Genomic DNA, 13,121 nt, shown 5'->3' with positions numbered 1-13,121 from the left:
AGCTGTTGGGATCCTCGCTGCTGTCTCTTGTCCCCATTCCAGCTGTTGGTTTTTGGGATCCTCGCTGCTGTCTCTTTGTCCCCACTCCAGCTGTTGGTTTTTGGGATCCTCGCTGCTGTCTCTTTGTCCCCATTCCAGCTGTTGGTTTTTGGGATCCTCGCTGCTTTGTCCCCATTCCAGCTGTTGCTTTCTGGGATCCTCGCTGCTGTCTCTTTGTCCCCAATCCAGCTGTTGGTTTTGGGATCCTCACTGCTTTGCTCCCATTCCAGCTGTTGGTTTTTTGAGATCCTCTCTGCTGTCTCTTGTCCCCATTCCAGTTGTTGGTTTTTGGGATCCTCGCTGCTCTTTGCTCCCACTCCAGCTGTTGGTTTTTGGGATCCTCTCTGCTGTCTCTTTGCTCCCATTCCAGCTGTTGGGATCCTCGCTGCTGTCTCTTTGTCCCCAATCCAGCTGTTGTTTTTTTGGGATCCTCGCTGCTCTTTGCTCCCAATCCAGCTGTTGGTTTTGGGATCCTCGCTGCTCTTTGTCCCCATTCCAGCTGTTGGTTTTTGGGATCCTCGCTGCTTTGTCCCCACTCCAGCTGTTGTTTTTGGGATCCTCGCTGCTGTCTCTTTGTCCCCATTCCAGCTGTTGTTTTTTTGGGATCCTCGCTGCTTTGTCCCCAATCCAGCTGTTGGTTTTTGGGATCCTTGCTGCTTGGTCCCCAATCCAGCTGTTGGTTTTGGGATCCTCGCTGCTCTTTGTCCCCATTCCAGCTGTTGGTTTTTGGGATCCTCGCTGCTTTGTCCCCATTCCAGCTGTTGCTTTCTGGGATCCTCGCTGCTGTCTCTTTGTCCCCATTCCAGCTGTTGGTTTTTGGGATCCTCGCTGCTTTGCCCCCACTCCAGCTGTTGGGATCCTCGCTGCTGTCTCTTGTCCCCATTCCAGCTGTTGGTTTTTGGGATCCTCGCTGCTTTGCCCCCACTCCAGCTGTTGGTTTTTGGGATCCCTGCTGCTGTCTCTTGTCCCCATTCCAGCTGTTGCTTTTTGGGATCCTTGCTGCTGTCTCTTGGTCCCCATTCCAGCTGTTGTTTTTGGGATCCTCCCTGCTTGGTCCCCATTCCAGCTGTTGGTTTTTGGGATCCTCCCTGCTGTCTCTTGTCCCCATTCCCTGTATTTCCCCGGGATCCCCTGTTAAACCTGGCACTGCTCCCTTGGTCCCGCAGTCGGGATTTACCAAGCCAGGCTTTGTGTCCCTGCCCTTGGGGACAGTCTGCTGCTCTTTGGCAGCCAGGGCAGCTGAAGTGTGTGCTCTGGGCAGGGAGGACCCAAAGCGTCTCTCGTCGGTGCTGGGAGGATGAAATTTGGGAATCCCGGTTCCCACGGTCTTGGGCTGGGCTGTGGAGTTCTGGAATGAGGAGATTTTTGGAGTGTGATCTTGGTGGGCTCAGTCAAACCTTTCTCATTTTTGTTTTTTCTCTTTTTTCCCCTCTTCACTCTGCATCCTGCTCCTGCTGGGATCCCTCTCGGGGCAGGATTCCTCCCAAGCCATTCCCCTGGTGGTGGAGAGCTGCATCCGCTTCATCAGCAGGCACGGTGAGTCTGGGGGCATTGCTAGAAAGAGAAAAGAAATTAAATTAAATTAAACAAATAACATAACATAACAAAACAAAATAAAATAAAATAAAATAAAATAAAATAAAATAAAATAAAATAAAATAAATAAAATAACCTATGCACGGTGAGTTTGTGTGACATTCCAATAAAATAAAATAAAATAAAATAAAATATAAAATATAAAATATAAAATATATAATAAGGAGAAGGAGGAGGAGGAGTAGGAGGAGGAAGAGGAGGAGGAAGAGGAGGAGGAGGAGGAGGAAGAGGAGGAGAAGGAGGAGGAGGAAGAGGAGGAGGAGGAAGAGGAGGAGGAGGAGGAAGAGGAGGAGTAGGAGGAGGAAGAGGAGGAGGAGGAAGAGGAGGAGAAGGAGGAGGAAGAGGAGGAGAAGGAGGAGGAGGAAGAGGAGGAGGAGGAGGAAGAGGAGGAGGAGGAGGAAGAGGAAGAGGAAGAGGAGGAGGAGGAGGAGGAAGAAGAGGAGGAGGTAGTAAAGGAGGAGGAAGAGGAGCAGGAGGAGCGCTGCAGGGTTTGGAGGCAGGAGGTCGAGCAGGGAAGGAATTGTTCCCTTGCTGCCACAGAGAGATGATTGTGCCTCTTGGGAAGGGTGACCTCTGCCAGCCCTGAGTGCTGTGCATTTACTGGGATTTGTTTTCGTTTTTAATTGATAGCGTTCGTTAGCAGCGTGTGAAGCAGCTGGTAATTAACACGTGTGGAAGGAGCTGGAATCCATCTTCATTAAGCAGGCAGGGCCAGGTAGCAGGTCCTGTTTGTTTCCCTTGTTCCATTGCTATTTTGGAAGCAATAATTGGGAGTTCCGTTCTCAGCAGCACTCGGAATAGCCAAGTCACAGTTCTAGACTCAATCTGGAATCTTTCTGTGAGGCCGCATTTGGATATTTGCTGGAAAAATCCTTGAGACCACACTGGAATGGGAAGTGATGGGGGATAAATCCTTCAGGATGCTGCTGATTTCAGCATCAGGAGATGCCGATTTCACTCAGGTTCCAGAGCTGGCTTTGATTGTCCAACAGACCCAACTGAGTCCTTTTTAAACGTTTTCCTCCTGGCATTGGTCATGTTTTACTCCTGCTGCTGCACTGCTGGTTTGTGACTTCCTCGGGGTGGTAAAATCCTCCGGGGTGACAGATCACATCAAGGGCTGTCACAGCCCTGTTACTGCAGCAGTTTAGAAGGGTTAATAATTTCTCTGCCTGTGCTGAGTTCTGGTTTTTCAAATTCTGGACATCTGAGGGAAAAGTGGCTTTTGAACAGCATCCTGTGCCTTTGTTCTTATTTCTCCTGTATTGCAGGAGCTGCAGCTGCTGAAGGGGCCGTCTCCTTTTATCTAATCCATCTTACCTTGTCATCAGCATCTCTTCTTCTCCTGCAGGTTTGCAGCACGAAGGAATTTTCAGAGTGTCTGGCTCCCAGGTTGAAGTGAACGACATCAAAAATGCCTTTGAGAGAGGTAAGGAAGAGCTCCTCCAAGAGTGGGAATTGGTGTGAGCACTCAGAACTTCTTTTTGTCCCTTTGATTCCTGCGTTTCCTGAGTGAGGCTCTCCCTAACACCTCCCTGGTGCTCATTAACCTTGAATTCTCACTTGTTTGCTGTTGTGCTTTGTACCCTGTGGAGTGTCTGGAGAATAAATATTCCGAATTCAATCTCCTCTCATGTCTGATAGCTTATTGATTGTTTGCAACACTAAGGGACGCAGAGGGTTTCATTATGAGGTGTAACTGCAGTTTCCTCCCCTCTCCCCGGCTCTTTGTGTGCTGGAGATGAATTTCCATGGCTTTTTCCTGTGTTGTTCAGGCACAGCTTGGCTGCATTTATTCCAAATACCAGCGAGGGAGAGAGGGAAATTGCACGAGAGTGTTAATTTGAGGTAGCTTTTAATAGATGGGTTTTTTTTTTCTTTTGGGAAGAGCCATTCCCTACAAAGGCAGGGAGCAGTCGGGAGCCTCCTGACTCATCAGCTCCTTGCTGGGCTGTTCTCCCTGGCAGGGCAGGTTCAGAGGAGCTGCTCCTCAGGCACTCCCTGGGTCACTGAGAACAACAGGGCTTGTGTTAATCCCTGGAATCTGTGTTCCCAAAGAATAGGATCAGTGTTTTTCCCTGCTTGCTGCTGCAGGAGAAGGGCAGACATTAATTAGGCACAGCGAGTTAATTTTGCTTTTGGGGGAGAGAGAAGTTTAATGAGCAGTGTGGGGTGGGTGATGTCACCTGTGCTCAGCTCCATCGACCTGAGAGTGGAAACCCTCAGCAGCAGAGGAGGCAGGAATGTGTGTCACAGGCAGGAAAAGCATCAGAATCAGATTTTTATAGAAAGAAATTTTTATATAAAGAAAGACCAGCTTGGGGAAATAGCCACTTGTTCCATGCAGAAATGAAAAAGAGGATTTCCCCCCCTTCATCTCGCTTGTCTCTGTAAAATCTGGGATCTAGAGGAGTGCCAAAGCTAACAACAAGGTCCCTGCAGTTTATTCCTTCATCCCGAGCCCTTGGTGGCAGTTAATACCAGGAATGGTGCTCAGCTTTGGAGTGGCCCATTTATTATCCCGTGTGTTATTGAGATAATAGGCGAGCTTTGGTAATTTCAGTCTCATAATGGATATATATGGCTTCAACTGGAGGATTGCCCCATCGTTAAATCTAATTATGTCTGATAGGGAGTTTCCCCCGAGGAACAGCTCCTTGAGTGAGCATCTTCCCTTTGGGGGTGCAGACAAACCGTGCTGGATCTGCAGAACAAATTGTCCCAGAAACACTTCCCCCACCCCATGCCCTGGGTCTGCACCCACCTGGGCCAGGGGTGTGATGTTTGTGTGTCCCCTGGGCCAGGGCTGTGATGTTTGTGTGTCCCCTCTATCACCTGGGCCAGGGGTGTGATGTTTGTGTGTCCCCTGGGCCAGGGGTGTGATGCTCCTGTGTCCCTTTGGCCAGGTGTGTGATGCTCCTGTGTCCCCTGTGTCCCTTTGGCCAGGTGTGTGATGCTTTGTGTGTCCCCTCTATCACCTGGGCCAGGTGTGTGATGCTCCTGTGTCCCCTGGACCAGGGGTGTGATGTTTGTGTGTCCCCTGTGTCCCTTTGGCCAGGTGTGTGATGCTTTGTGTGTCCCCTGGACCAGGGGTGTGATGCTCCTGTGTCCCCTGTGTCCCCTAGGCCAGGTGTGTGATGCTCCTGTGTCCCCTGTGTCACCTGGGCCAGGTGTTTGATGCTTTGTGTGTCCCTTAGGCCAGGTGTGTGATGCTCCTGTGTCCCTTTGGCCAGGTGTGTGATGCTTTGTGTGTCCCCTGGGCCAGGGGTGTGATTCTCCTGTGTCCCCTAGGCTAGGTGTGTGATGCTTCTGTGTCCCCTCTATCACCTGGGTCAGGTGTGTGATGTTTGTGTGTCCCCTCTATCACCTGGGTCAGGTGTGTGATGTTTGTGTGTCCCCTCTATCACCTGGGCCAGGGGTGTGATGCTCCTGTGTCACCTGGGCCAGGTGTGTGATGCTCCTGTGTCCCCTGTGTCCCCTAGGCCAGGTGTGTGATGCTCCTGTGTCCCCTGGCTCACCTGAGCTGCAGTTTTGGCTCTGCCTAAAGCCTCCTGTCAGGTGCTGGAGCTGTGATGTTCTCCCGTGCCCAAAACACCTGGAGTGTCTCTGCTGCAGGACCACCACCACCCCTGTGGGTGCCCAGGTGACAGATTCCTGGCAGAGCTTCCCAGCCGGGGGTCCCTGTGTGCCCCACTGTTGCAGTGCAGCTGGGGTGGGTGGCGTGAGCACAGATCCTTTTCTTCCAGTGTTTTGTTTCCTCCACATTCTGATTTTTCTCTCCTTGCTCGAAGGGGAAGATCCCTTGGCTGGGGACCAGAACGACCACGACATGGATTCCATAGCAGGAGTCCTCAAGCTCTATTTCCGAGGCCTGGAGCACCCCCTTTTCCCCAAGGACATCTTCCATGACCTGATTGCCTGTGTCAGTAAGTACACGAAGAACTGGAAAAAAACGGGATTCATCTTCCTCATCCCCCACTTGTCTTCCCTCCCTTTCCCCTTTTTCCCTGACTCCAGGGTGAGTTTTTGGGGTTTCTCTGGCTGGGTTTGTGCTGCTGGGCTGGTCTCTGTTATCCAGTCACCTTTTCCCAGCCATCCTTGCTCTGACACGAATGAACAAGGAGATGGAAATCCATGGATTTTAAGGGCTGTGTGATGGGGCTCTGTGAGCCAGTGCTTGGTGACAGAGTTCTTTTAAAAGAGAATAAAGCAAAAAACCCTCTTTTGTGTAAAATAATCTTGAAGAGCTGTCATCAGAGGATGTCAGAAATGCCCTCTCCAAGGCAGGGATCACCAGCAGGGTTCCCTGGATATCTGCTTTCCCTGGATATCTGCTGCCATGCTGCTGCGTGCTGGCCTCAGCTGACAAGGTCGTTTTTATTCATACTCCCTCTAGCTTCCTACCCACAAGGGACCATCCAGTGCCTCCTGCTCCAGCATATCAATCATCAGGGCACTCACCGTTAACATTTTTCACGGTTACTGGAGGTGTTTCTGCCAGCCAGAGGGTTGTTTGTGGCCTCTGCATTGTTTTTAAGTGGCCTGGCTCTTGCTACGTCCCCCAGAATTGAAGAATGATTCCATTGTCCAAGCAGAGAAATGGCCTTTGCAGGGGCAGCCTCTGAAGAGAGGCAGAGGATCACTGAGGAGACAGCTTCAGAAACGGCCTGTGCTTTCCTGCTCCTGAGAAATGCATTTCCAGACTTGGATTTGTGTTACATTGAGAAGCAAAATCCTCTTTCCCCCGAAGGAGCTCTCCCTTCTGAGCTGATTTATGCTGCCCACTTCTTTCTCAGCAGGCTGCTGCGCACAGAGCCCTTTGCCTCACCCTTTAACTGCGTTCATTTGAGTGTTCCAGCTTCTCCTTTTCAAACACCCACCTCTCCCAGCTGCCCTGAATGAGCCCTTGTGCCAGCGCCCCTGGAGCAGGTGACATCCAGAGCTCCCACGCTCGCAGGGAGGTGTTTGGGGACCTTTGCCAGCAGGTTCTGCAGCCCAGTCCCCTCCTGCTGGCGCTCTGCTGGCTGCCCAGGGCGCAGAGCAGGGCTGCTGGTGGCGCTGGGGCTGGGCAGCAGGGGTGACTCTCTCCGTGCTCTCTCTCTTCCAGCCATGGATAATTTACAGGAGCGGGCGCTGCACGTCCGGAAGGTGCTGCTGAACCTGCCCAAGACCACCCTGATTGTCATGAGATACCTCTTTGCATTCCTCAATCAGTGAGTACCCCTGGGAGCGCCTGCAGAGCCCTGCAGACCCTGTGCAGCTCTGCACGTTCTGGGCTGGTTTTGCCTGGATGCTCTCACTTGCAGAGGTGGGGAGCAGCATTCCCTTAAAATTGGGCAGCCTCCTTTTTGAGCTGGCCTTGAGGACCTTGCTCACCCTGCCAGGTGCTCCTGTGCTGCTAACAAATAACAATTTATTTACATTTATTCCTAAAGCCCTCTCAACTTCTCAAAAAAAGAAAATCCTAACAAAAGGATTTTCATAAAATATCATAACTACAGACTCCATGTTCTTAGAAGGCTTTTATATTATATTATATTATATTATATTATATTATATTATATTATATTATATTATATTATATTATATTATATCATATCATATCATATCATATCATATTATATTATATTATATTATGCAATACTAAACTGTACTAAAGAATAGAGGAAGGATACAGACAGAAGACTACAAAGAATTATGATGAAAACTGGTGACGCCTTCCAGAGTCCTGACACAGCCTGGCTGTGATGGGTCATTAAGTTAAAACAATTCCCATGAAACCAATGAAACATCCACCTGTTGGATGAACACTCTCCAGCCACATTCCAAAGCAGCAAAACACAGCAGAAGCAAATCAGATAATATTGTTTTCCTTTTTCTCTGAGGCTTCTCAGCTTCCCAGGAGGAGGAATCCTGGCAAAGAGGATTTTGCAGGAAATGTGACAGCGACAATGGTGATGATATTTCTGCTGTTCACCCTCCTCCCCACCTCTGTGTTTTGCAGTTTGTCTCAGTTCAGTGAAGAGAACATGATGGATCCCTACAACCTGGCCATCTGCTTTGGGCCCACGCTGATGTCTGTGCCCGAGGGCCACGACCAGGTCTCCTGCCAGGCTCACGTCAATGAACTGATCAAAACCATCATCATCCAGCACGAGAACATCTTCCCAGGGCCCAGGGAGCTGGAGGGCCCAGTCTACAGCAGAGGTGGAAACACAGAGGATTACTGGTATGATGGATGCTCTGAGCAGAGCCACGGGTGGATGTTCATCCGTGGATTAGGATGCTGCAGCAGCCTTGGCTAATTCAGGATTGTGCTCTGAGCAGAGCCACGAGTGGATGTTCATCCGTGGATTAGGATGCTGCAGCAGCCTTGGCTGATTCAGGATTGTGCTCTGAGCAGAGCCATGGGTGGATGTTCATCCGTGGATTAGGATGCTGCAGCAGTGCTGGCTAATTCAGGATTGCAGCATCTGGTCCAGCCCTTCCTGTGGGGTTTCACCCCCGGATTGGGGTGACCCCAAAAGATGGAAAAGTCTCTCCTCCAACCCGTGCCTTCAAAGAAAGACTCAGCAGTCTTCTGTTGTCTGTTCTCAAGGTTGTTTATTGTTGTTATCTAAAAGATTCTTCTCCTGAACTGCTGTGGCCCGTTCAGCAGGTCAGACAAAGGCACACTGCCCTCCCGGGGGCTGCTGCCATCTTTTATATCACACATTACTGTTCCATGTTTATACTTTTTCCCCAATGCCTATCATCTATATTGAATGGTGACTTTCTGCTCTAAACCAATCTGTGAGTGCCAGCATCACCAAAGACATGGAGGCTGGGAAGGAGAAAGAAAGAGGACAGGGCACACCCAAATCCCTCCATCTTAGACCCCCATGTACAAAACCTGGACCCCTGCGTACAAGGCTTAAAACCCCCCTGTACAGCACTCAAAAATCCTTCCTTTCACTTTGTGATTACTTCTACTATGCTATCTAACTTGTGTGTGTGGCTTGTAATTCTCCATACAGAGTTGGTGATTTGTTCCACGGGCTCAGATCAAAAGCCCACGTGTGTCCTTGGCTGCTGCCAGGGTCTCAGAGCCCCCTGCCAGCGGCTCTGGCCATCCAGGGCACCCAGAGGAGAGTCCTGGGTTCCCACACTTCCAAAATCTGTTTATAGCAGCAAAGGTGGCTCTGGTCTCTCTGGTCCAGCCCTTCCAAAATCTGGTTTATAGCAGCAAAGGTGGCTCTGGTCTCTCTGGAGAGTCATCAGCTTTAAAGAAAGAAGCTGGTATAAAGTAGCTATTCAGTTGTCAAACCTCACTCACTTATCTTGAAGGGCAAGGCTGTGGAGGGATTTTCTTGGATGTTCTGGTTTGGTAGCTGCCAAAATCAATCTCTTTTAGTTGTTTTTTCTTTCTTTTTTTTTCTCTCCTGCTTTTGCCTTTTCTCTCTGCCTGTCTGGAGTGCCTTTGCTTCAGACACAGGGGTCACTTGCAGCTGAGCCCCCAAGGCTGTGGCACAGTTGGATTTCCAGGGCTGCAGGGGGAGGGAAGAGGCAGGAATGCAGAATCACCATTTCCATGCAGCCTGCAGCTCCAGAGGCCTGGCCACGTGCTCAGGCTGAGAGCACATCTGGAAGCAATTCAGGCAGAGCAGCTCCTGTCATCTGGGGTGGAAGCTTGGGCAGTGGGGGAAGGAAAGGAGGGCTTTGCTTTCCTCCTGGCTGAGCTGAGCCCTCCCTCTGAGGATCAGGAATGTTCATTTGTGTCCCACTTCTCCCCCCACTGCTCCTGCTCTCCTCCAGCCTCGCAGCAAAGGGAACGATTATTTTCGTGGGCTAAAATAAATAGGTTTTTTTTAAATGCAGTCGCTGTGGGGACAGAGCAAGCCTTGTTTCCCTGGCTTGTCTCAGAGCTGTGGGATCGCTCCTCATTTAGAGGCTCCTCCAAACTCACTGCTGTGTGCACAGGACTTGCCAAAACCTTTTGGAAATTCTCTTCATTTCACCCCTCTCTCTGATGTTTTTAGCTGATGTTATATATGAAGGACTTGCAGGGGGGGAAAAAAAACCAACTTAATAATATTTATGGCCTTCAGGAAGCACATTAATTTGGACAAGAGGTTTTGTGCCATGAGGTGAAGGGAATGAAAACGTGCTGAGTACCCTCAAAGTGGGTGTGAGTGCACAGGGGGGTGTGGGGGGCAGAGTGGAAGGAGATAAGGGGTGGATGGGACCCACAGGGGTCATTGATCCAGCCCCTGGCCCTGCCCAGACACCCCAAAATCACACCCTGAGCATCCCTGGGAGCTCTGGCAGCCTGGGGGCTGTGCCCATTCCCTGAGGAGCCTGGGGGGAAAAAAACCTTTCCCTGATCCCAGCCTAAACCTCCCCTGGCACAGCTCCAGCCCTTCCCTGGCTCCTGTCACTGTCCCAAGAGAGAGACCAGAGCTGCCCCTGGATTCCCTGCTGGCAATTCCTCCACTCCCTTCCTCTGGCAGGAGTTACTGCTGTCACCTTCAGGGCTCTCAGGGAGCCACCACTGCTTCCCAGAGCAGCACCCAGGGCTCTGCCAGCACCAAGGACAGGATTTGAGATGGAAAATGCACCAAGGATATTTTTTTTAGGTGGAAAATGCACCAAGGATATTTTTTTAGATGGAAAATGCAGCAAGGACAGGATTTAGGGTGGAAAATGCAGCAAAGAAATTTTTTTTTAGGTGGAAAATGCAGCAAGGACAAATTTTTTAGGTGGAAAATGCAGCAAGGATAGGATTTAGGGTGGAAAATGCAGCAAGGCCAGGATTTGAGGTGGAAAACGCTGCTTTTTAGGAGGCATGGCTGGGGAGAGGCACGTGGCCCCCGTGCAGGGTTTGGAGCTGCAGCTGTGCTCGACATGACTTCACAGTCTGGGTGAAACTTTAGCCCTCAATGCTGCTTCCTCCTGGGGCCTCCAGCTGGCTTCAGAGGCTTCTGTAAACTTTATTAAAGAGCATAAAGGCTTTGCAGAGGGTGGGAAGGGTTGATGGCTGAGGGGCTGGCTCAGGAGATGTTGGGCAGCCTGCTGTCCTGTGCATTAAGCAGAATAAGGCGCCAGAATCGTTCAGACATTTCTCCTTTTTCTGTTTTCCTCGTATTTAAAAGAGCACAGGAGGTAGATTGCCAGGGGGAGAGCACTGTCCAGCCATCATCACTTGCATTAACCATTGCAGGGCCAAAATGAGGGATGAAGTTCCTCCTGTGTGAAGAAGATTAAAAATCACCTTTAAGGAGTCGCAGAAGGCAGCCAAGGAGTTTTCTGCTGTAAGATGAAGAGCCAGCACTGGGTTTTAGCCCTTTTTTTTCCTCCTCAGAGGAGCAGGCAGGGCAGGCAGGCAGGGCTGCCAGCTGGCAGCAGCTCTGTGGAGCTGTCTGGGAGAGGCAGCAGATCCTCTTCCAGTTTCCTTTCTGCTCCTGTCCAGAGGGAGCTGCTCGTGGAGCTTCTTACAAAAACATAACCTTTGGTTGCCACTTGTTGTCTGCGGATCCTTTCAAAGCTTTTCTTCATGCCAAACATCAGTGAGTCCTCTCGGTAGTTTAGGTGCTCTGGAATCTTTATTTACAGGCAGCTAATTGGGCTGTGGGAGTTGTTGAGGGAAATGAATGGGACATTTAAGGTGGTGATAAAAGGGGTGGAGGGAGATGACAAACACAGGCCTGGAAATATCATTATAAATCAAGGAATGATTTCCCCCAGGAAGTTGCAGCTTTCTCATCAGCCATCTAATGAGCTAATTAGAGCAGTGGAGAATGCAGCCGAGGGGATAATCCTGGCATGGCAGGGAGGAGCTGGACCCAGGCTGGCACTGCTGTGTGAGTGCTCAGCGTCTCCAGAGGGCCAGGCTGTGAGATGTGAAGTTGGACTTTGCTGATAGCACTCAGAAGGGGTCACCAACATGTTTGGTTTGGCTGATCACAAAGAATTCAGCTTGATTTTTACCCACAGCTACTTCAGCACGTGCAGAGGCATCCACGGAGTGTCTGTGGCAGCAAAACCTAAATATTGACTCGTGATGGGGATTCCCAGTTCTGCCTGGTTGTTCTCCAGGATGTTCCCAGTTCTTTCTGATTGCTTCCCAGAATGTTCCCAGTTCTGTCTGCCTGTTGGAGGGGAGGGATCTCAATTCCCAGCAGTTACAGCTGTCCCTGTTTCCTTCTGTTGCAGTGAAAGCCCCCACGGAGAGCGAGCCCTGGCAGAAGATTCAGTGCCGGATGTCACAGCTGAGCACCACACCAGTGACGATGGTATGGCAAGTCTGCTGCTTACTGGGGACGCTGGTGCAGCCTGCCTTGGGGGAGGCAGGGCAGGCTGTGCTTGTTTGAAGGTGCAAAGTGGAGTTTAAATCAAAGCCCTCACTGGGAGCATCACGTGGCAGCGTTTGGTGGCAGAAGGTACAAGGGTGTGAGTGAAATAGGGCTCCCAGAGCCAGGTCTCATGAGCTCTTGGAGATCCCTATCACCCCCAAGATAGCTCAGTGACCCTAGAAGGCATAAAATCAGCAGGATGGCTTCTGTGGCAGCGTTGGAAACAGAAAAGTTTTAATAAAAGGCAAAATAACAAAACTCTTTACAGAGGAAAACCGAGCCAGGTGCAAGAGGTTCTTGCTCCTGGTAAAACCCCTCACAAAAGCCATTAGTTCCTTTGTTCTCTTCTTTGTCTAGTCAATTGCTCAGGCAAAACTTTCTGGCTCCTGTCCAGTTGGCTGTCCTTAAGTTTGGGTGAAGTCCCCCAGGTCCTGTGAGGTGTCTTTTCACTTAATTGAGGAGAGAAGCTTCTGGGCTCATTTCCTCTTCAAAGGGCCAAAGGACAGTTTGGTCACTCCATCAACAAAAGGCACATTCCTAAATGTAGGATCAGTGGGGATCTCCAGAATTACCTGGCAGTTTTGAGTGTGTCCCTGCTTCTCAAGGGGTCTCAGCAGGAGGCTGGGTGTGTTTCAGTGTCCTCTCCCCTCTGCCTGTGCCAGGCGTTTCTGCTGTCAGTGGCTCAGGGAGGAGAACTGTGAGTGCTCAAAGCCCTTTAAGGGAGCAAGCAAAACAACCCCAAACCTGCTTGTCTTCTGAGAGCTGGGCTTCAGAGCAGGCAGTCCTGAGGGCCTCTCTCAGAGATAATTTTTGAATTTCCTTAAGGAGGCTCAGTTACACTTCTTGTCTGATCAGTGAAAAGAGGCTCAAGGCTGAGAATTCCAGGATATTTCCTAAGGAAAAGGTGATGCTGCAGTTGTGGGCATCCTTGATACTCCCAAAGGCTCCTCCTGGGATGGGGAACATCCTGTGAGCCCCCTGCAGAGCAGAGGAAGGATGGAGTGGCTGATGAGAAATGATGGTCCCTGGCATGCCGAGCAGCCTGGCCACCAGGGCAGGACAGGGTTTTGTTCTGTCTTCAGACCCTGTGCAGCTCTGCACGTTCTGGGGTGGTTTTGCCTGGATGCTCTCACTTGCAGAGGTGGGGAGCAGCAT

General features: G+C 50.5%; 1 protein-coding gene across 4 annotated transcripts in view; it reads left to right on the top strand.

Moving 5' to 3' along the window:
• SRGAP2 (SLIT-ROBO Rho GTPase activating protein 2) overlaps nucleotides 1-13,121 on the top strand; it is a 114,407-nt gene that overhangs the window by 84,355 nt on the left and 16,931 nt on the right. For all 4 annotated transcript variants that reach the window (XM_038162218.1, XM_038162217.1, XM_038162216.1 and 1 more), the window contains 6 exons: nucleotides 1,515-1,575; nucleotides 2,987-3,064; nucleotides 5,427-5,561; nucleotides 6,743-6,848; nucleotides 7,640-7,864; nucleotides 11,827-11,906. In XM_038162218.1, the coding sequence (XP_038018146.1) occupies nucleotides 1,515-1,575; nucleotides 2,987-3,064; nucleotides 5,427-5,561; nucleotides 6,743-6,848; nucleotides 7,640-7,864; nucleotides 11,827-11,906 (685 nt within the window). The remainder of the gene's footprint in view (nucleotides 1-1,514; nucleotides 1,576-2,986; nucleotides 3,065-5,426; nucleotides 5,562-6,742; nucleotides 6,849-7,639; nucleotides 7,865-11,826; nucleotides 11,907-13,121) is intronic.

Source organism: Motacilla alba, chromosome 26 (assembly GCF_015832195.1).
Source record: "Motacilla alba alba isolate MOTALB_02 chromosome 26, Motacilla_alba_V1.0_pri, whole genome shotgun sequence".
NCBI lineage: Eukaryota > Metazoa > Chordata > Aves > Passeriformes > Motacillidae > Motacilla > Motacilla alba.
This window is presented reverse-complemented; position numbering and strand designations above follow the sequence as displayed.